Source organism: Entelurus aequoreus, linkage group LG21, assembly GCF_033978785.1.
Source record: "Entelurus aequoreus isolate RoL-2023_Sb linkage group LG21, RoL_Eaeq_v1.1, whole genome shotgun sequence".
Taxonomy (NCBI): Eukaryota; Metazoa; Chordata; class Actinopteri; order Syngnathiformes; family Syngnathidae; genus Entelurus; species Entelurus aequoreus.
In genome coordinates, this window is record NC_084751.1 from 33990944 (window position 1) to 34014596 (window position 23653).

General features: G+C 39.9%; 1 protein-coding gene across 1 annotated transcript in view; it reads right to left on the bottom strand.

Moving 5' to 3' along the window:
* niban2a (niban apoptosis regulator 2a) overlaps window positions 1-23653 on the bottom strand; it is a 92140-nt gene that overhangs the window by 39083 nt on the left and 29404 nt on the right. Inside the window, exon 5 of the mRNA XM_062031534.1 lies at window positions 22912-23079. Within this exon, the coding sequence (XP_061887518.1) occupies window positions 22912-23079 (168 nt within the window). The remainder of the gene's footprint in view (window positions 1-22911; window positions 23080-23653) is intronic.

The window sequence follows — 23653 nt, forward strand, 5'->3', positions numbered from 1 at the left end:
TAGTTTAAAATACCCGGTAGTGCTGATATTGTTAAACTGCCAAAAGCACTTAGAATAAATATACTTTGAAAAATATACAGTTGATACATGTGATCATATCGGTATTGGCCGATCTCACTCATGGATGGTCGTTATGGGAATCGGCAGCACAAATCCTTGATTAAGAATAAGAACCCGTGTATGTCCATGCCCCTTGGACTAGTTATGCCACTGCTTGGCAATAATAATGAAGTTAACAATACTACAACACGTAGTACATGTCAACACAAAACTGTCGACCATGTATGTCAACGTGTTGGACCAGGACTTGGTGGGTTGTTGATGAAAGCGCTACCATAAATAGTTGTTTTTTTCATTCTTTTTAGGAGACAGAGACAAATCAAACTTTCTCTATTTGCTTCGGTGTCGTGTAAATTAGGAGGAGCTACAACTAAGTTCAATGTACTGTACTTTTATGGCACTTGAATGTTCTTTTATTTATAGGCGACATGAAGTGTGCACATTTAGGTCAGCCAGTGAATTTCCTTTTCAGCGGGATAAATGCCTGCTTTTGTTTAATTTTTGTGGGACACACTCACACTGACAGGTTGACAAATTGTATACAGTAGGCTCCAGCTTCCTGGTTGATGAGGTCATTGTTTACCAGCAATGATTAACAGTGCAAAGCCATACTTAAGTCCAAAGGTTTTGGTAGAGCCGTTTTTAGCAGATTGCCTGTTTTGGTCATATCCATCTTCTTCTTCACCTTCTTCCTAATGTAGTACAACTTATTTCTTATTTGTTTGTGTGCTGTTCTCCGACTTCATAGCATTGATAGCCTCGCAAACTTTATCCTACTCAACCCTCTTTTGTTCACTGGAAACATGCCAAGGAGTCTATTTTGGCGCTCTTTCACTTCAGCAAGAAGCACCCCCAGCTACTCGTTGGTGAATTCCTTAATTTTTGCCATCTTGCGAGCGCATTATCTATGTTTTCTTCTGATAGTGTAGAGTGTGGGATCTCAGGCGCATGGCTAACTCAAATATGATTTGCGTATTCAAATAAGGGCGTAGACAGGGAGCGGCCAGCCACTCCAACATGTGGGCTCAATTGCACGTTGATTTGGATGTCATAAAAAATGTGCTTAAGACAAAGTGCTGGAGAGTTCTGAAGTGGCCATCAATGAGTCCAGATCTAAATCCTATAAAACATCTGTGGCGAGATCTAAAAACAGCAGTTGGGAGAAGGCACCCTTCAAATTTTAGAGACCTGAAGCAGTTTGCAAAAGAAGAGTGGTCCAAAATTCCAGTAGCAAAGGAAACGATTGATTTCAGTTATTTTTTCCGAGGGGTGTGCTACCAAATATTAAGTTGAGGGTGCCAATAATTTTGTCCAGTCCATTTTTGGAGTTCTGTGTAAAATAATATCAGACTAGGCTTTTTTTGTGTGTGTGTTGTTCCAATGCAAACAAAAGAAAATAAACATGTGAATAGCAAAGCATTTGTAATTTCAACAATTTTCTGGGAGAAGTGGTGCATTATCTGACAGAAATGCAGGGGTGCCAATATTTTTGGCCATGACTATGTATCTGACCGCTGGATTTAAACATAAGAAATCCACACAATTTGTAATACATGAGGCCCCCGCTCTCTCCAGTCCAGTTTGGATCAGTAAACCCTGATTGGTTTGTGTGCTAATAGAACTGAGGAAGAACGGTTGTACGTGAGCTGTACATGAGCTGTGCTGCTGTAAACGACCATACTCATTTGCTACTTTTGTGTTTTTTAAAAATGTTTTAAGTGGTATTTAGTAGAGATGTCCGATAATGGCTTTTTTTGCCAATATCCGATATTCCGATATTGTCCAACTCTTAATTACCGATTCCGATAGCAACCGATACTGATATATACAGTCGTGGAATTAACACATTATTATGCCTAATTTTGTTCTGATGCCCCGCTGGATGCATTAAACAATGTAACAAGGTTTTCCAAAATAAATCAACTCAAGTTATGGAAAAAAATGCCAACATGGCACTGCCATATTTATTATTGAAGTCACAAAGTGCATCATTTTTTTTAACATGCCTCAAAACAGCAGCTTGGAATTTGGGACATGCTCTCCCTGAGAGAGCATGAGGAGGTTGAGGTGGGCGGGGTTTTATGAGTAGGGAGTAGTGGGGGGTGTATATTGTAGCGTCCTGGAAGAGTTAGTGCTGCAAGGGGTTCTGGGTATTTGTTCTGTTGTGTTTATGTTGTGTTACGGTGCGAATGTTCTCCCGAAATGTGTTTGTCATTCTTGTTTGGTGTGGGTTCACAGTGTGGCGCATATTTGTAACAGTGTTAAAGTTGTTTATACGGCTATCCTCAGTGTGACCTGTATGGCTGTTGACCAAGTATGCGTGGCATTCTCTTGTGTGTGTGAAAAGCCGTAGATATTATGTGATTGGGCCGGCACGCAAAGGCAGTGCCTTTAAGGTTTATTGGCACTCTGTAATTCTCCCTACGTCCGTGTACCAATCCGTACAGCGGTGTTTTAAAAAGTCATACATTTTACTTTTTGAAACCGATACCGATAATTTCCGATATCACATTTTAAAGCTTTTATCGGCCGATAATATCGGCAGTCCGATATTATCGGACATCCCTCGTTTTTAGTCTTTATAAACCGTTTCAGTCTTTTTGCGCCATTAATTTATGTTTTTATTGTTTCATTCTGAGTCCATAGCACAAAGTAAGCTCACGTCCCTCACAATGCTAAGCTAACGATCAGCTTACGGCGAGTGATGAGGGTCATGCCTCCACTCAACTCCACATCCAGATGCAAAAACTCTTTATGTCTCAGCCAGAAAGGGATCGAGCTCAAGGGGATAATTTTGGCGCTATATACCTTTCACAAAGCCGAAAAGCAACAGAACACGATTATCCTCGGCATAATGCAGGCCATTGCCACCAGTGCCCAGCGAGCAGACACACCGATCCCACAAGATGAGGCTGCAGCTGCATCCTGGGCCTCTTCTCCTACTGCAGCAGGCGCTGCCTGTGTTCCGTGCGCTCCCGCCGCTGGCGGCAGTCCCTGGCTTCACCTCGGGGCTAGGCCGAAAGCACCGGTCAGCTCCAATCCATCGCAGCCGGAGAAGTGGACCTTGGTCGGCCGACATATACCGCCCTCCCGTGTCAACGTCGGAAAGCGGATCTAATCCCCTGCTGAGTTTCCTCCTCTTACTGGCGGGTGTGATCACCCTACAGTGTCGCTGGGCCCCACACAGTCCACACCACAATCCTCTACCGTCACGCATCATCGTCCTGCTAAATCATACCCAGGGAAGATTAACTCCACGGAAGAACAAACCTGCAGTGCAGGCCTCCCCTCGCTTGAGCAACCCTCAAGGTCTGGATCACTACCCCCGTACCGCTGGAGCCATGATGTGGGAACCACTGCTCACCATCTACACCGGGGGGCCCCCCTAACCCCTCCAACCACCCTCCACCCTATTCATCTGGGACTCTATAGTGAGGAACGTGCCTGTGAGAGAAGTTCTCACGCTGTCATTCCCAGGTGCCACTTTTCCTGACATAACAGGACAAATCCAAGACATCCTCAACTCACACCCAGAGGTCAGCAAGATACCGTATTTTCCGGACTACAAGGCGCACTTAAAATATTTTTTTCCCCTTAAAACTCGACAGTGCGCCTTATAACCCGGTGCCCCTAATGTACGGAATAATTCTGGTTTTGCTTACCGACCTCGAAGCAATTTTATTTGGTGCATGGTGTAATGATAAGTGTGACCAGTTGTCAGTCAAACATAAGAGATACGTGTCGACTGCAATATGATGGCAATAGGACTCAAGTAAACAACACCAACATTTTATATGTTCCATTGAAAATATAGAAAATTACATACGGCGCTCAAAAATCTATCAAAATATTTTAGTACGACTTTGGTAAGCTATGAAACCGCACAGCTTGATGGATTGTACTGTGCTTCAACATATGAGTATTATTATGGTGTGTGTAGAAGGTAAGACATTATCTGGCATTTTGTTTCGCAATATTATGCAAAATCAACTTTTCTTAACTTCTGGTACCTGCTGATCTGTATTTGGGATCTGCATGAATCTTGAAAAATTGCGCAGTAGTCTTTGTAGTCCGTGCCGACACCGTAGTCGATAAGCTTCTTCTTTTTCTCTATCTTCTTGTTATGGGACATTCATCCTCCGCTGTTCCCATTTCTATTATAAAGTAGTATAAAGTTCTTACTTATATCTGTCAGTAAACTCGCCATGAAAGCGCTAAAATATACGGTCTAGTGAATTTATATTATTCACTCAAGGAACTTTAGTTATTAGAGAGTTCCGGTCGGACTGTTTTTCACGGGACACATTTGTTGTTGTTTCCGGATGAGGAGATGCTGCTACGTTATTGATTTAAGTAAAGTCTGAATGTCATTAAAACAGTTAGCTTCATCTTTTGATACTTCTTCCACTCTCGTCCTTGCACGCTACACCGCTACAACAAAGATGACGGGGAGCTACGTAAATAAGACCGCCCACAAAATGGCGCATCCGTAAGCGACTGTCAGAAAGCGTCTTGAAGAAGATCTGTAAAACATACCGTAATCTATGCAACATTTTGACAAAAGAACCACCAATAAATGTTATGTAGACCACAAGAAAGTGTTTTCAATTTAGAAAGAAAAAAAAAAAGACTCCTTTAAAGGTTTCTGAAACCCACTACTACCGACCACGCAGTCTGATAGTTTATATATCAATGATGAAATCTTAACATTGCAACACATGCCAATACGGGTTAGATTAGTAAAGTGCAATTTTAAATTTCCCGCTAAATATCCTGCTGAAAACGTCTCGGTATGATGACGTTTGCGCGTGACGTCACGGATTGTGCGGACATATTGGGACACCATTGTGGCCAGCTATTAAGTCGTCTGTTTTCATCGCAAAATTCCACAGTATTCTGGACATCCGTGTTGGTGAATCTTTTGCAATTTGTTTAATGAACAATGAAGACAGCAAAGAAGAAAGCTGTAGGTGGGATCGGTGTATTAGCGGCTGGCTACAGCAACACAACCAGGAGGATTTTGAGTTGGATAGCAGACACGCTACCGTGAGTACAGCTTTGGCTTCCAAACATTTAACCGCTTGCCCGTACGTGCGTGCCGCTATGTGCATGTCACGTACGTAACTTTGGGGAAATATATGTGCTGTATGAACTTTACGGAGGTGAACGGTACTTTGAGCTGTGGGATTGAGTGTACTGTGCGGGTGTTTGAGTTGTATTGGTGGGTTACATGGACGGGAGGGGGGAGGTGTTTGTTATGCGGATTAATTTGTGGCATATTAAATATAAGCCTGGTTGTGTTGTGGCTAACAGAGTATATATATGTCTTGTGTTTATTTACTGTTTTAGTCATTCCCAGCTGAATATCAGGTCCCACCCGCCTCTCACAGCATCTTCCCTATCTGAATCGCTTCCACTGCCCTCTAATCCTTCACTCTCACTTTCCTCATCCACGAATCTTTCATCCTCGCTCAAATTAATGGGGTAATCGTCGCTTTCTCTGTCCGAATTGCTCTCGCTGCTGCTGGCCATGATTGTAAACAATGTGCAGATGTGAGGCGCTCCACAACCTGTGACGTCACGCTACTTCCGGTACAGGCAAGGCTTTTTTATCAGCGACCAAAAGTTGCGAACTTTATCGTCGATGTTCTCTACTAAATCCTTTCAGCAAAAATATGGCAATATCGCGAAATGATCAAGTATGACACATAGAATGAACCTGTTATCCCCGTTTAAATAAGAAAATTTCATTTCAGTAGGCCTTTAATGCGCCTTATAATCCGGTGCACCTAATATATGAAAAAAGATCGAAAATAGACCATTTATCGGCAGGTCGCTTTATAATCCGGTGCGCCGTATGGTCCGGAAAATACAGTAATCAACCACGCAGGTACCAATGACACTCGCAACTGTCGGAGCTGCTCAAGCGTGATATTATTGCTCTTTTTAACTCTTTTATACATACAGGTTTGAGTGTTTCTATCTCTGGCCCCACCCTTACTTGCAGCAGAGGAATAGGTCGCTTCACTAGACTATTTAGCCTCAATACTTAGCTTGCATCCACCTGTGCCTCCCACAACAAGGCTTTTATTGACAATTTTGATGCATTCTGAGAGAGGAGACATCTTTTTGGGAATGATGTGCTTCACCTTCACATGCAGGGCAGCCGACTCTTACCTGCCAACCTGGCGTATGGCTTGCAGCATGCCCCTATACCCTGATGTCCCGCTAGTCCTAGCTCCTATGGTTTTATTTTTAACAGCAATATACACAATAATGGACTTGGACTCTTATTTTTCAACAAACAATTGATTCATTCCCACCATCATCACTAGTAGAGAACAATACAGATCACATTCACACAACAATGTTAATATCAATAACCTTAAACAACTTCCAAAACATCACTACCCATCAGTTACAGTCACAAATACACCGATCACTATTAACATGGCACTTTTAAATATTCGTTCTCTGGTCAACAAGTCCGTCCATCCATCCATTTTCTACCGCTTGTACCTCTCAAGAGTCACGGGGGGTTTTAGAACCTATCTCGGCTACATTCGGATGGAAGGTGTTGCATTTATTTTACGTATGAAAAACGCTTTAAAAATAAAGATTGATTGATTGATTCACCTAGAGCAGGGGTTGGCAACCCAAAATGTTGAAAGAGCCATATTGGACCAAAAATACAAAAAACTAATCTATCTGGAGCCGCAAAAAATTAAAAGCCGTACATAAGGGTTATAATGAAGGCAACACATGACGTAAGTGTCTATATTAGCTGTATTAGCCTACTATCAAAATGACTATGTGTCGCAGGCTGAAGCAAATCTTCGTTGGCAGAAATGTTGAAACTTTATATTTATTCTATACATTTTCACAACATTGGAAACCATTAGTAACTGTTAGATAACTCCTGTAAATTACTGGCTTTTAATGGCCAAAGGTATAGATGTGTGTGTCCAAGTTAAAGGAAACGGCAGGCTGTCTTCTTTTAATAGATTTATTACAATCTTTGGCAAGCTAGGTAATGTTTGCTGTGGTCTGGAACAACATGGCACACAAAATGCCAGGCCAATCAGAAATACAGCTAATAATACATACAGATAATGTGTCATGAGACATGCAAATATAAATTATATACAAAGAGGATAAAAGTAAAGGATATTAAATGAGCTCAAATATACCTACAAACGAGGCATATTGATGCAATATGTACATACAGCTAGGCTAAATAGCATGTTAGCATTGATTAGCTTGCTGTCATGCACTGATCAAATATGCCTGATTAGCACTCCAACAAGTCAATAACATCAACAAAGCACACCTTTGTGCATTCATGCACAGCATAAAACTTTTGGTGGACAAAATGAGACAAAGAAGGAGTGGAAAATTTTACATGTAAACAAACTGTTGCGTCACAGTCCACACTATGGTGAGTTCAAGAACCCTCGAAATTAGTAGGACAAAACGATGTTCACCAAATACTGTCATCAGTGAAGCATACACACAAAACATATTAAACAGTGGGCTTTCTAACAATTGGGAAGGTATGTGTCCTGTTTGTCCTCAAACAAAAAACATACTAAAACAAAAACAAAAATTTGTCCTCCATCTTTTTCCATTTCCAATCCTTCTTTAAAAATGCTCCAGGGAGCCACTAGGGCGACACTTAAGCCGGGGGTTGCTGACCCCCGACCTAAAGTGATAGATAAGGTTATGTTCACACTGCAGGTTGATTCCGATTTTTTTGCCCATATGTGACATGTCAATGTGACCAGTACAATACAGATTTTTTTCAGATCCGACCCACTCCTCTTTTATATGTGGATATAAATCCGCAGTCTGAACTACCGGGTCACGTTCATCAGACTAATACTTCGTTATAATTATTTGCCAATATAGACGGTCGCAAAATAAAATTTACTATACATGGTGCCATTTTTACTTCCATAAACACTGCAGCAGGTGTGATGTCCTGACATAATTTTGCGCATGCGGTACCTATTCCGTTCACATTAGGAATAAAAATGCTTTGGTAATGTAAACAGCTATATAAAATGTATCAAAAAATCCGAATTAGGCATCATACCCTGCAGTGTGTATGTAGCCTAAGTAAAACTAAGCTTACAAATCTGTTTAAAGATGGATTTACTTTGGAATTGGGTCTATGTCAAGTTGTGTCAGGTGTCATAAGTTATGCAGCATGCACAAAGAGGAATGACAAAATTGTCAGCTTCGAAGAAGTTACTGGAATGTCAGAAATGTGGTTTGCCATGACAATGATCTCAAACAGTTGACGTTATGAACACATTTGCTAAACTCAGTATTTCCTCTCATACAGAATGAGCAAAGTAGAGCACAACTCATGTTAAGTGGAACCCTGTTTCTGGTGACAACCAGTCAATGTCGAACCACTCATCCAGTTTTTTCTTGCCCTGATGTGGGATCTGATGTCGTTGTGGCTTGTGTAGCCCTTTGAGACACTCGTGATTTAGGGCTATATAAGTAAACATTGATTGATTGTTTCACTACGTTTTTTAATTATTTTAAAGTACCAACATCAGCACACTTTTGTCAACCTAAATCTGACACCTAAAGGGACCATTTTATAAAAAATGTGTCTGTTTATGAGTTGTAGTATTGCTAACTACTGTCTAATTATGCAGCATTTAAACGTGCACACATTGACTTTCTGGTCAGTGCAAAGTAAGCTTTAAAATTAATTCAAAATAAAAGGCTCCTTGTTAACCTGTATTGCAGCACTGCAACTAAAAAAATTCACCCATTCCCTTTTTTATTTTCTTCAGATTGTTAGGCACCGGAAGAAAGATGTGCGCATGTAAGGAAACTTTATCGTCATTGTAGTCAAAACATGTAATGAAAGTATCCGAGTACTTGGAGAAAACCCACGCAGTCAAGGGGAGAACATGCAAACTCCACACAGAAAAACCCAGAACCCGGGAATCGAAGCAAATACCTTCTCGTTTTGAGGCATGAGCGCTAACCACTGCACTTTTTTATGTTAGCTGCCTATGTCGCAAAATATGTCTTTAGATTTTCTGTGGATTATGACATAACAATGCCACCACTTTACAGGAGAACGCCCTCACATGATGTTATGCTGTCATGTCTAGTTCCTTGGCTGACGATTCACCATTGCCCTCAGTCACTCGCTGGATTCAAGGGCCTGCACATCATGTCTGACAATAGGTTGTATTCAATCAAGTGACTTTTGAGCGGAAGAGAGGAAGTGGTAGGCCACCAAACCAACATTGCTGGCCACTGTGCCGCAAACTATCTGGGAACGCAAGGGGCCTAGATCTTACCACTAAAAGCAGATACAAGCAAAAAATGCGAACTATGCAATGAAATCTAACGCTATTTCTTATTTAAAAAATGAGTTGTCAAGTGATCTCAAGGATTATCCGTTGGTCGCGTTCCCAGACATGTCAAACTATCTGGTGCTCTAGATGTCATTCAGCACGAGAAAGAACAGCTTTTTAAACAAGCTTTTTCTACGAACCATGTTCAAGAACCAATTAAGTCAGTAAATCCAGATTCCACTGTACATTTTATTAAGCTCATTCAAAAAGTTTTAATCTGTGAAATACTCTTATAATGTCTCCTTTAAAAGGACTGCACTTTGTGCATGTGTGGTGTCAGTCAAGCCATGTAATGACCCTCGGATGTAAGCATTCGCTGGGTCTGGTTTTACTCAAAAAGCCACAGGACAGAGGTGACACTGGGCGTGTTCGACAAAAGCCAAAAGCATGAATGTCATCAGTGCACCATGATGCAATTAACCTCTGCATGCCAGTTGCAGCAAAACACAAACACAGCCTCAATTCCTTGTAACATGTACTTGAAGCCCAACCTTGAAGATGGAATGTACAGCATGGACTAACTAAGCGTGCCCAAACAGGTCATGTTAAGAAGTAAAAGGCAAACAAAGCTGGATACAAGCAGGAGCTGGTTTTGTTTTATAGCCAAAATGTAAGCCTGACTTGTTCTTCCAACTGATTTACCCCCTGGGTCTGGTCTTGGCAAATGATATGCACCTACAGGGGAAACTTGTTTTGTAATGCTTTCGGACGAATTTTAAACATAAACACTTTAAACACTGCAGCTTTACTAGATCACAGATTTAAAACATATTTCTCAAAGCATATGCTATGCATTTTTGGCCTAAATTAAGCATTTTCAAGCACGAAAATGGCTAAATAAACTAAAAATATCAACAGTAGTATAGGCCAGCAGATGAGATCACACCAATCAGACCTCTTCAGTATCATGGCCAATGATTGGCTCAGCTTCAGGCAACATTACTATATTGGAATAAAGGATTGTAAAGGTGACTTAATGCATGTTATTTCATGTCAAGAGGGCTCTCATAATACTAAAAACAGTATTTAGAACGTCATAAGCAGTTTTTTTTGCTCCAGCTGTGAAAATATTAGATTTATAGTGAATAATTCCTACTTCGCGGGTATTCATTTACCCGGTCAGGCCGAGAACCAATTAATGACGATAAACAAGGGGCTACTTAACATATGTTGAAAAGTTTGGGATCACTTGCAGAGTTTGTCCCTCCCATAGTCACAAACCAATACAATTAATCGGATTATTATAAAGAACTGATCCACAGATTTTAAATGACCTATATTTTTTGCTTATTAGGACTGCAGCTATCGATTTGTTTTAGTAATCGAATAACGTGATCATTTGATGAATCGAGGAATCGGATAAAACGCACTTTATCGCCTCAATGCGTATTTTAGGGAAAATAGTTTAAATAAACAACACATTTTCTGCTTGCCATAACCTTGATTATTATACTTCAATTACATGCGCATCAACTTTTAACATGTGTGCATAAAAAAAAAAAAAGTTTGTTGTCACACAGATCACTGTACCCACACACCACTGCTCTCATGTGTACTCTATTGCAGCAGCCGTGCCGAAACTATGTCCACATATTTAAAGTTGTGGACACTCTGCGGCCCAAATTTGATACATTTTTATTAACAACACTAATGAAACAATTAATCGAAGCAAAATAATATAGACTGAAGCTTTAATCGACTTATTAGTTGCAGCCCTAATATCAGCAACTTTTGGCTTTCTAAATGAATCTCATGGTTATTACCGACATGTGTACTGTCTTTACTGACATGCTGCTAATTCAAATCAATGATTTTATGAATTAGTAATTAAAACATTTTGTGTGTTCGTTCAGGAATAATTTGTTGTTGTGTTTCGACAGGATGGCTTATCAAAGCGACAAAAATTGCAAAGTAGTGTATGTACAGTTGTTTAAAAGTTGACATATTTCATCCTGGGCTCAAATGTCAAGTAATTTGGGGATTTTTTGAAGACCTCTTTGAATGATCATACAACTTGAATCTACAGTGATTTACAAAACCCAAAACCAGTGAAGTTGGCATGTTGAGTAAACCATAAATAAAAACAAAATACAATGATTTGCAAATCCTTTTCAACTTATTTTCAATTGAATACACTGCAAAGACAAGATATTGAATGTTCAAACTGAGAAACACATTTTTTTTTTTTGCAAATAATCATTAACCTAAAATTTAATGGCAGCAACACATTGCAAAAAAGTTGTCACAAGGGCATTTTTACCACTGTGTTACGTCGCCTTTCCTTTTAACAACACTCAGTAAATGTTTGGGAACTGAGACCAATTTTTGAAGCTTTTCAGGGCCCAGGGAAGCGGCGGCGTTTCTGGGTGTTGTTGATAAATGGCTTTTGCTTTTGCTTTGCATAGTAGAGTTTTAACTTGCACTTACAGATGTAGAGACAAACTGTAGTTACTGACAATGGTTTTCTGAAGTGTTCCTGAGTCCATGTGGTGATATCCTTTACACACCGATGTCGGTTTTTGATGTAGTACCGCCTGAGGGATCGTATTGCCGCTTACGTGCAGTGATTTTTCCAGATTCTCTGAACCTTTTGATGATATTACAGACCGTAGAGGGTGAAATCCCTAAATTCCTTGCAATAGCTGGTTGAGAAATGTTGTTCTTAAACTGTTCGACAATTTGCTCACGCATTTGTTCACAAAGTGGTGACCCTCGCCCCATGCTTGTTTGTGAATGACTGAGCGTTTCATGGAAGCTGCTTTTATACCCAATCATGGCACCCACCTGTTCCCAATTAGCCTGTTCACCTGTGGGATGTTCCAAATAAGTGTTCGATGAGCATTCCTCAACTTTTTCAGTCTTGTTTGCCATTTGTGCCAGCTTTTTTGAAACATGTTGCAGGCATCAATTTCCAAATGAGCTAACATTTGCAAAAAATACCAAAGTTTACCAGTTCCAACGTTAAGTATCTTGTCTTTGCAGTGTATTAGATTGAATATAGGTTGAAAAGGATTTGCAAATCATTGTATTTTGTTTTTATGTACGATTTACACAACGTGCCAACTTCACTGATTTTGGGTTTTGTAAAACGTAATACTAATTTATTTTGGATTTTCTCTAACTCACACGATCACAATGATGCCTTCATGGTAAATCTCATATTAAATGGTGCGGGAGGTTATAGAATGTCTTAACTTGACAAGCCCTATTAACTTCTTGTTAATGATGACTGACTGCAACTGATACTGTCTCTTAAGTATATTTGATATCACTCATTTGATCGACCAATACTCAGAATAATAAGTTACACAAGTTGGGAGCCGCTATTTAACAAATGCGAATTCCAAGATCATCTGTTCAATCAATTGTCTGTCAGATGTGGTGGTGGTAAAACCAGACTGAGATTGAGCTATAATAATGACAAAGAAGAATGTTGGAGGAGTCAGTTGTACAGTTTCCAACCGAAGAACACTGTAGAAATGTGGTAAATTGTAGCATTATGCTCAGGGGCTTTTTTGTCCAGCCATGCATCCTCTAGGATTTGTGCATCCCCTTCTACTGCACATGAATGCTGATAAAGAGCCCAACTCACATCAAAACTGGTTTTGGGACAGATAAAATGTATCAATTTGAGCTTTGAAATGATTTCCCCAAATTCCTGACTTTAACCATTTTGAACATTTGTGGACTAAAACCCAAGTAAGTTGTTTTAATGATTGGTATGCAGTTGCCAAAATTAGCTAAAAAATTGGGAGTGTGAAAAAGTTGGGTCTTCAAAATAAAAGGACTAACAGCATTTTGATTTATTTTAACATATACAGTTACAGCTTACGGGTTTTTCAGGTTACGAGCTGGAAGGCAGGGTACACACTGGACAAGTCGCCACCTCATCGCAGGGCCAACACAGATAGACAGACAAACATTCACACGCTGGGGCCATTATTTCACTAAATAAAAACAAATAATTTTGACTAAATTTTCAACAAGGGTATGAATAAAAAGACAAGTGTGCTTGATATAAACATAATTAAACACGTTTCAAAAGCCATTACAATTTGGTCATATAACAGCTCCAATTAAGGAAGTCATGAACAATTAAAGTGTTTCTGCACAGCCTTTACAGTTGCACTCAAAATTATTCAACCCTCATTGTACACTTAATTTGCCAAGTTGATAAAAGTGCAGCAGTTGCAATAAACCAACAAAAAAAACACAATGTCAATAGCTAAACACATCTAACATATTACAGAACAGTAACATATTATAGTAATTTATAATGTAGACTAATGAACGATGTTCCTGGATATGTTTATGTAGGCGGCAATAAACACAGACTAACCAGACTGAAGAAGTTTATGTTAACATCATTGTAACATCACTAACCCAAATAAACTAAGTAATAACTGCAGTAAAACATGCAGATGCCTGATCATAATCTCATTACAGCATTTTCACACTTTGTAAGGCAGAACATATGGCTGTCCCTTTGCGACACGTTTCCCATTTTTCATTACTGATTTGTTGTTAACCGAATACTTGAAAAGGATGACAAAAAAAAAAAAGAACTTAAGACTTTTCAGATGGCCTAAGATTTGAACCAGAGACAAGGAGAAAGGGCAATAATCAAAGCATTTTTGAAGTGACGTAAAATGCTACTGCAATGTAGGATTGTTGTTACATTAGCTGCAGCCCAGATGTTAAAATTACTATCTGAACCAGTGTTTTTCAACCTTTTCTGAGCCAAGGCACATTTTTTTCATAGAAAAAATTCTGAGGCACACCACCAGCAGCAAACATAAAAAAATGAAACTCAGTAGCCGATATTGACAATAAAAAGTCGTTCTCGCAATTGTTGGATATGAATTCAAACCATAACCAACTATCACAATAGCTCTTGTCTCAAAGTAGGTGTACTGTCACGACCTATCACATCACGCTGTGACTTTAGTTTTTTTTGGTGTTTTCCTGTGTGTAGTGTTTTAGTTATTGTCTTGTGCTCCTATTTTGGTGGCTTTTCCTCTTTTGTTGGTATTTTCCTGTAGCAGTTTCATGTCTTCCTTGAGCGCTATTCCCCGCACCGGCTTTGTTTTCGCAATCAAGACTATTTAAGTTGTGCGGGGGCTATCCTTCTTTGTGGGGACATTGTTGATTGTCATGTCATGTATGGCTGTACTTGCTCTACACGCTGTAAGTCTTTGCTGTCGTCCAGCATTCTGTTTTTGTTTATTTTGCAGCCAGTTCAGTTTTAGTTTCGTTTTGCATAGCCGTCCCTAAGCTTCAATCACTTTTCTTAGGGGCACTAGCCTTGTGGTTATTTTTGGTTTAAGTGTTAGATACCTTTTTACCTGCACGCTGCCTCCCGCATATTGTGATCACGACAAACCATGCAAACCAATTAGCTAACTGCTGCCACCTACTGATATGGAAGAGTATTACACGGTTACTCTGCAGAGCTCTAGACAGCACCGACACTCAGCAACGGCACATTTGCGGATTATAATTACTGGTTTGCAAAAAATATTTTTAACCCAATTAGGTGAAATTACATAATCTCCCACGGCACACCAGACTGTATCTCACGGCACAGTGGTTGAAAAACACTGATCTAAACAATAGAGAGTTATATAGTAATATAGATTTATTTATGTCTTACTACGATATATATTGTTCAATCGCAAAGCAATAGTTTTTTTCTTTCTCAAAATTGCTCTTTATATGAGCCAGCAGCTATAGCTAAAGTAAACTATGGCGTCCGACTAGCAGCAAACAGACTTCACTACAATTTTCTACATGAATGACTAGACAGCTAATCTACTTTCAAAATGTACTTTAACCATGTTTAGAATGTTTTTTATTGTTATTTATTTTGAAATCGCATCATGTCGACCTAGCAAACTACATATTGTAGCTTCTGAACACTGTAACGCTAGCTTTTTATAGCGTATTATCTGTAATAATTGTAACGAAGTGCATTGTAGTATAATGACTTAGCTTGAAACGAGTTAGGTCCTGAATTCTACCTTTACCTCTTGGCCTTCTGTTTCAAGGGATGAGGGCTAATGGTAAAGGGGGAAGGGGAAAGTCAAGGTTGCAAATTGGAATTCATTTTAACACTATTTGTTGAATATGGGAAAAAAAAAATTCTACAGTTTAGATAAATGCCACAACACAATGTAGAACGGAATCAATTCCACAGTTAGCCATTGTCAAAATTTCCTGGTTTCCATTTTGCCAGAAAAAGTGTGTTTTACTTTAAAAAGGTGTTTTATGTCATTATTAGAGAGTTTAATTACACCATGGCAATATTTTGGCAATATTTTGGTAAATGCTAACTAACATGTTCATATACACTAACTTTGAACTGGCTCTTACTCCATAAAATTAACATTTCATTGAACTTATTGAACTACTGTAATAAACCGTCAACACTTTGCGCAGGGTATGAAGTTCTGGAAGCAAGCCAACAATGCACGCCACAATGGATCATTCAGCAGACAGCTTTGGGTGCCACCCAAATTTAATTTGCTCAGCAAAAATGACAGCGTGACGTTAAAAACACAGTAGTATTCTTTGAAACTTGATCCAGTCAGTATGATTTATATGAAGCAAATTAACAAAAGTTCAATTAACAAAAGTTACAGAATCTCAAGACACTTTTGAAATTAATTAAAAATCATAATTGTGAATCACAATTGAAGCACTAATTTTTAAATTGCGATATACATTTTGCAACCTCTTTCAATAATGATATAGATCACGATATATTATTTGGTATATAAACGATAATAGAACCATTTCGAAACGGGTAATAAAGGCTTCTAATTTGGCATAATTTTCGGTTGCATTATTTTCTCAAAACTATTATTAATCTACTTGTTAATAGTTGGTTACTTTCTGTTGTAAAACGGTTCTATCGGTATGGTATCTTCAATTCTGTAAAATGTAATAAACGCTTCTTCTGTTTTTTTCAAAAAGTTACATTAGTTTTGGGTAATATACATTGGTAAATTGGGTAACGATTCAATAAAAAGTTGCTACAGTGGCAATACCAATGCTATTACTAATACTTCAAATTTCACTAAATATTACAAAAAAAAATTCTTAATTATAATTACACCAAAACACAAGATGACGTAACAATATCAATTAAATTGAGTCATATCCAAATAGTGATTACAATTCTAAATAGATTCAAAAAAATAAAGTTTTAAAAATAAAATTTTCAGGCCATCTCCACGTCAAAGGTCAGCAGCTAAAAGGAGCCCTTAGAACCTTTATTTAACCAGATAAGAAACCCATTGAGATCAAAATCTCTTTCACAAGGGTGACCTGGCCAAGAGGTCAACAGCACATGTCACAGAGCAGTTTCAAAAAAGTAATACGTTAAGACATACATTTAAAATACATAAAAGAGAACTGTAAAACAATAAAGATGTACACCTTTTAAAAACACAGGCACTGTAACTTGCAACCTTTAACCTGTTTTGAAAAGGTTATAATTTACACACCAAATAATACATATATTGCGAGAATCCAGAATTGTGTTAAATTGAAACGTCATCCCAAGAATTGGAATCAATTTGAATTCTGAGTTGTAGGATTCACATCCCTTTTATTACATTCAATATTTTGAGCAAAATAAAGTCAGTACTAGAGTGCAAAATAAATACATAAGCAAAAACCACTTGGCTCTAAATTAACCCCAGCCCTTAGCTCTAGCTTAGCGGTTAGCATAGCTGTTACCCTCCTACGGTACCCCCTACGGTGTATAGTGTAGCATGTTAAGCTATTCATTGAGTCCTCCAGTGACTTGTGAGAAACTTACTTTATTTGTCGCAATGCATTCGCGAATTAATGACTTAGAAGTAGCTTTGCAATGTGGAGGGACATGAGCCGCACTCAATAGCAAGTTAGTGAGGATGTTACACTCCATTGAGGACCCTTAATGCTTTTTGCTAAAAAAAAATATGCGTGACACAGCCAGAATGTGTCATCAACATGCATTATAATGAGAAATCCCTGGTGGTCTAGTGGTTAGGATTCGGCGCTCTCACCGCCGCGGCCCGGCTTCGATTCTTGATCAGGGAACTAAGCCCTGAGATCGGTAGGTCGTTAGTTCAAACCCCGGCCGAGTCATACCAAAGACTATAAAAATGGGACCCGTTACCTCCCTGCTTGGCACTAAGCATCAAGGGTTGGAATTAGGGGTTAAATTACAGAAATTATTCCTGAGCGTGGCCACCGCTACTGCTCACTGCTCCCCTCACCTCCCAGGGGGTGGAACAAGGGTGCGGGTCAAATGCTGAGGGTAATTTCACCACACCTAGTGTGTGTGTGACTATCAGTGGTACTTTAACTTTAACTTTAAATAACATCTCTATCGTCGGCCATATTTATAACATATCTATGCCGCACAGCCTAAAATAAAGCACAACTTTAAACTAGAATGGCACACAGCAGCATAGGTAGAATTATATCAATAAAAATCTAAATTCTGTGTATTCGGTTTCTGAAGTGGTCTTTTTCATATTGATGCACTAATGTTAGATCACGTTAAACGATCACAGCACACTTCTTAGAACTAATGAAATGCTGTCTATCAAGAATTCTGAACTTGAGTTGACCCGACTCTACGCTCTGCTGATGTCCAGCTGATGATTCACGACATTACCTAATTACCAAACATCTCAGTACCCCCATTGTGCGCTTTCTTTCCACTCTTTTTTTTTCTACAGAAGTTATAGCTCTGAGTCTAGACCCCGCCATTGAAACCTTCTTTACGACAACAATGTGACAGGCAGCTTGAGATTCTTTCTTGGCCAAGAATGCACCAGAAACTGATTGTAAACTATTGTATTCAATCCAAGCAGCCCAAACAAAAACAAGCTACTTATAATATGGTTCAGCAGAGACATCGGCTAACTTTGTTATCTAGTTAGCAGACAAAGTTACAATTATAATGTCACAGTAGGGACGTTCTGTCCAAAACAAATGGCTTCTTTTACACATAGTGGCCAAAGAAGGAGCCACAGACTCAAATCTTTCAAATCACCCAAGTCACGTGTTGTGTTCACACAAGCATGGCACAAGCACACAACATGAAGAAAGATCAAAGACATTCTTTCTGCCGAGCACCTCAACCTACACACTCTTCTCACACTACACACCCTTTCTTGTGTTCATTAGTTCAGCTTACAACACGTTTGCTTATTACTGCACTTGCTTATATACAGTAAGTATTCCACGGTGAGCATTTCTTTTGTTGTTTTAATAGGTGTATTTATTATACAGGACTTTTGGGCAAGTACAGTATAGTACCAATTTTTCACGTTGTACACTTTAAAAGCGAGGGACAGGAAGTGTGCCTCGCCGTTACCTGGCTACTAAGTAAACAAAGACACTCCAGCCCGGCCTTTGGCTAGCAGGAGTCATAGCTGGCGATTGTGCCAAAGAGAATTCAAAGCCCGGGGACACTCTCAAAAGTCTCCTATTTGGGAATACTTTCTCTTCTCTGTGAAATATACAGAACAAAAATATTAAACTTTTGTTTTTGCTCCCATTTTTCATGAGTTGAACTCAAAGATCTAAAACTTTTACTACATCCACAAAATACCTATTTCTCTTCACAAATCTGTCTAAATCTATGATAGTGAGCATTTCTTTTTTGCCAACATAATCCATCCCACATAATCCCATAATCCATCTTCAGCTCTCACTGGATCGGTTTGCAGCCGTGTGTGAAGCGACTGTGCTCTGAGAATCAGCACCTCCAAGTCCGAGTCCATGGTTCTCGCCTGGAAAAGGGTGGAGTGCCATCTCTGGGTTGGGGAAGAGATCTTGCCCCATGTGAAGGAGTTCAAGTACCTCGGAGTCTTGTTCACGAGCGGGGGAAGAGTGGATCGTGAGATCGACAGCCGGATCGGTGCGGCGTCTCTAGTAATGCGGGCGCTGTATCAATCCGTTGTGGTGAAGAAGGAGCTGAGCCGGAAGGCAAAGCTCTCAATTTACCGGTCGATCTACGTTCCCATCCTCACCTATGGTCATGAGCTTTGGGTTATCACCGAAAGGACAAGATCACGGGTACAAGCGGTCGAAATGAGTTTCCTCCGCCGGGTGGCGGGGCTTTCCCTTAGAGATAGGGTGAGAAGCTCGGTCATCCGGGAAGAGCTCAAAGTAAAGCCGCTGCTCCTCCACATCGAGAGAAGCCAGATGAGGTGGTTTGGGCATCTGGTCAGGATGCAACCCAAGCGACTCCCTAGGGAGGTGTTTAGGGCACGTCCGACCGGTAGGAGGCCACGGGGAAGACCCAGGACACGTTGGGAAGACTATGTTTCCCGGCTGGCCTGGGAACGCCTCGGGATCCCCAGGGAGGAGCTGGACAAAGGGGCTGGGGAGAGGGAAGTCTGGGCTTCTCTGCTCAACCTCGGATAAGCGGAGGAAAATGGATGGATGAAATCCATCCCACCTCACAGGTGTGGCATATCAAGAGGGAGATTAAACAGCATGATTATGGCACAGTTGTGCACAATAAGTTGCTACTGTGAAATGTGCAGCTTAGTTTTATTGGGGTTTGGAGGGTCAGAAAAGCAGTCAGTATCTGGTGTGACCACCATTGCCTCACGCAGTGCAACACATCTCCTTCGCATAGAGTTGACCAGGTTCTTGATTGTGACCTGTGGAATGTTGGTCCACTCCTCTTCAATGGCTGTGCAAAGTTGTTGGATATTGGCAAGAACTGGAACGCGCTGTCGTATATGCCGTTCCACAGCATCTCAAACATGCTCAATGTCTGGTGAATATGCTGGCCATGCAAGAACTGGGAGGTTTTCATCTTATAGGAATTGTGTACAGATCCTTGCAACATGAGGCCGTGCATTGTCATGCTGCAACATGAGGTGATGGTCTCGGGTGAATGGCACAACAATGGGAATCAGGATCTCGTCACGGTATCTCTGTGCATTCAAAATGCCATCAATAAAATGCACTAGCGCTCGTTGTCCATAAGATACACCTGCCCATACCATAACCCTATCCTCAACTTTGGCGACCCGATTCACAACGTTGACATCAGTAAACCGCTCTCCCACATGACAGCACCCATGCTGTCTGCCATCTGCCCTGAACAGTAAAAACCAGAATTCACCCGTGAAGAGAACACCTCTTCAGCGTGCCAGACGCCATGGAATGTGAGCATTTACCCACTCAAGTCAGTTACGACGACGGAGACCCTGATGAAAATGACGAGCATGCAGATGAGCTTCCCTGAGACGGTTTCTCAGATTTTGTGCAGAAATGATTTGGTTATGCAAACCAATTGCTGCAGCAGCTGTCCGGGTGGATGGTCTCAGACGCTCATGGAGGTACACCTGCTGGATGTGGAGGTCCTGGGCTGGTGTGGTTACACGTGGTCTGCGGTTTTGAGGGCGATTGGATGTACTGCCAAATTCTCTGAAACGCCTTTGGAAGCGGCTTATGGTAGAGAAATTAACATTCAGTTCACGAGCCACAGCTCTGGTGGACATTCCTCTCGTCAGCATGCCAACTGCACGCTCCCTCAAAACTTGCGACATCTGTGGAATTGTGCTGTGTAATAAAACTGCACATTTCAGAGTGGCCTTTTATTGTGGGCAGCCGAAGGCATACCAGTGCAATAATCATGCTGTTTAATCAGCATCTTGATATGCCACACCTGTGAGGTGGGATGGATTATCTTGGCAAAAAAGAAATGCTCACTAACACAGATTTAGACAGATTTGTGAACAATATTTAAGAGGAATATGCCCAAGAGCTAGCGGGCTAAGACCGATGAGAAAGGTGGATTGTTCCATGCATATTTATACCAACCATCGTTGCTTCCCTACTATTTACTACTGTGGTAACTTCGAATAGACTTTTCCACCATGTTTGATCAAGGTAAAAATGCTAACAGCTGATCTCCGTGATCGAACTCAAATTAACCGCGATAAACTATCACGATCATGTAAGCGCCCAGCCCAAGAATATCAATACACTATAAGACTAGTCGAACCAGACTACTCCGAATTGAATCGTCGACTCCAACTATTTGAAGAAAGCCCTGCTGGTAAGGAATTACATTTATGAAAGAGTATGTTTGTTTAGAAATAAATCACTCTTTTGGGAAAGTAACTAGTAAATGCAACTTATTAATTATTTTTTTAATACTTTGCTCAACACTGTTACATTTTTAAACCTCCCCCTATGGGAGGAAAAAATCTTTCTGCCACTTCCCATAATAAAACAAAAAGGGTGGATTTATTTGTGGGTTTTTGCGTACACTGTAATTACTGACAAATACAAGAGAGAAAACAGTGGAAAAAGTAGCTAGAGAAAGTTTGTTTTGTTTGGCAAAGTGACGATAAAAATAAAGTAAGTTGTTGTTCAAGTATGGACTGCAGCTTGACAACACCTAGAAGTCTTCAAAGCAAAGATGTTGAACATTTTGATCCCAACAACTGTGCTTATGTTGACAGTCCCTTCGGGAACAGGACAACTTTCTAGTTGACTTGCTCCGAGTCTCCCGAGCCGATGCAGTCCGACTACTTCTAAGACAAGAGATCTCAAACACCAGAAATGACAAGAAACGGCTCAGACAATAACTTGTCCAATCATTAAACCTTACAAGTCTAACACTTCCAATACATGCATAGGAGTTTAAGGCATGCATTCCAACAGGGCAAAAATGGACCATAATTAGAGGGAAATTCCCTTTACCAGGCTAAGTTCTTACGAGCATAACTTACACCCATGCATGATAAACACTGCTCTGAAACACATTTGGTCCCTACAGATCAGATCCATTTGGAACTGGCAATCTGCCATACAGATAATTATACTTTAAAAGGGTAAAGTTTGAATTTGGACGATTCCGTTTCAGCATCTGGTTCCTCGTTTCGATTCCAGTTCCCACCAATACTCGATTTAGATTATATTAAGAGACAGGGTGAAAAATGTCATCATGTCTTTCATAATGACTGTGAACTATAGGCAAAATTCCCAAAAAAAGTGCAGTTCCCCTTTAAGGAGCTGCTAGCAGGTCATTCTACAATAAATATAATTATCAAATTAAAAAAAACTCAGTTTTCAAACGTTTCTGACCGTTTTTTTCTTATATTTGTAATTTCTGCACTAGCTTTGCTATAATTTCAACAATACCCTGTAACTTTGATCCATTTAGGTAACGTTCGATTGTGCGCAGCAATGGCGCTCTTTCAAAAAAAGTTTTTAGAAGCAAGTAAAAATAGCAGTTTCTAAAAATAACCAATGCATAAACCAGCTGACAGCGTTAGGTTTTGGAACATCTGAGTTTTGTCACGTGGAGTAAGTTCTGAAAGCTGCCCAATCATGCCCTTAATTTATCAACTGTTCCATGGAACTTTGCTCTGTGACTACTGCGCCTCGTGTAGTGTGCATTGTACAAAAAAAGTATACTTCATATTCTTACCATTGTTACAGTGTCGGACACAGTCCTGCAAAACAGCATGCCATTTCTGCTGCTCCTTCTCAGTCAGCACACAGAAGTAATGATGACGAGCATACGGGTGCCACAGGATAAGAGGGAACTGAGTCGCACACTTGATGAAGGGACTGCTTCCCACATTTGATTTGATACCTAAAACAAGAGCAGATAAGATTTTAAAAAACTATGCGTTAAAGATTTGCAGGAACAAAGTACATGAAAATGTTAATGAATATATAGGTCAGAGAAAAAATATAGCTATAAAAAAACAGGTATAGTATGTATGTAACAAAAAAAATTACTATACTTAACACAAAAAAAATGTACTAAACAAGAACGTGCACATATGCAACTTAATTTATCTTTATAGTTTACTGGAGTTCACTTCAATTATCCACTACAAAATACCTTCATCATCATAAGGGTTGTATAATGTACACTACCGTTCAAAAGTTTGGGGTCACATTGAAATGTCCTTATTTTTGAAGGAAAAGCACTGTACTTTTCAATGAAGATAACTTTAAACAAGTCTTAACTTTAAAGAAATACACTCTATACATTGCTAATGTGGTAAATGACTATTCTAGCTGCAAATGTCTGGTTTTTGGTGCAATATCTACATAGGTGTATAGAGGCCCATTTCCAGCAACTATCACTCCAGTGTTCTAGTGGTACAATGTGTTTTCTCATTGGCTCAGAAGGCTAATTGATGATTAGAAAACCCTTG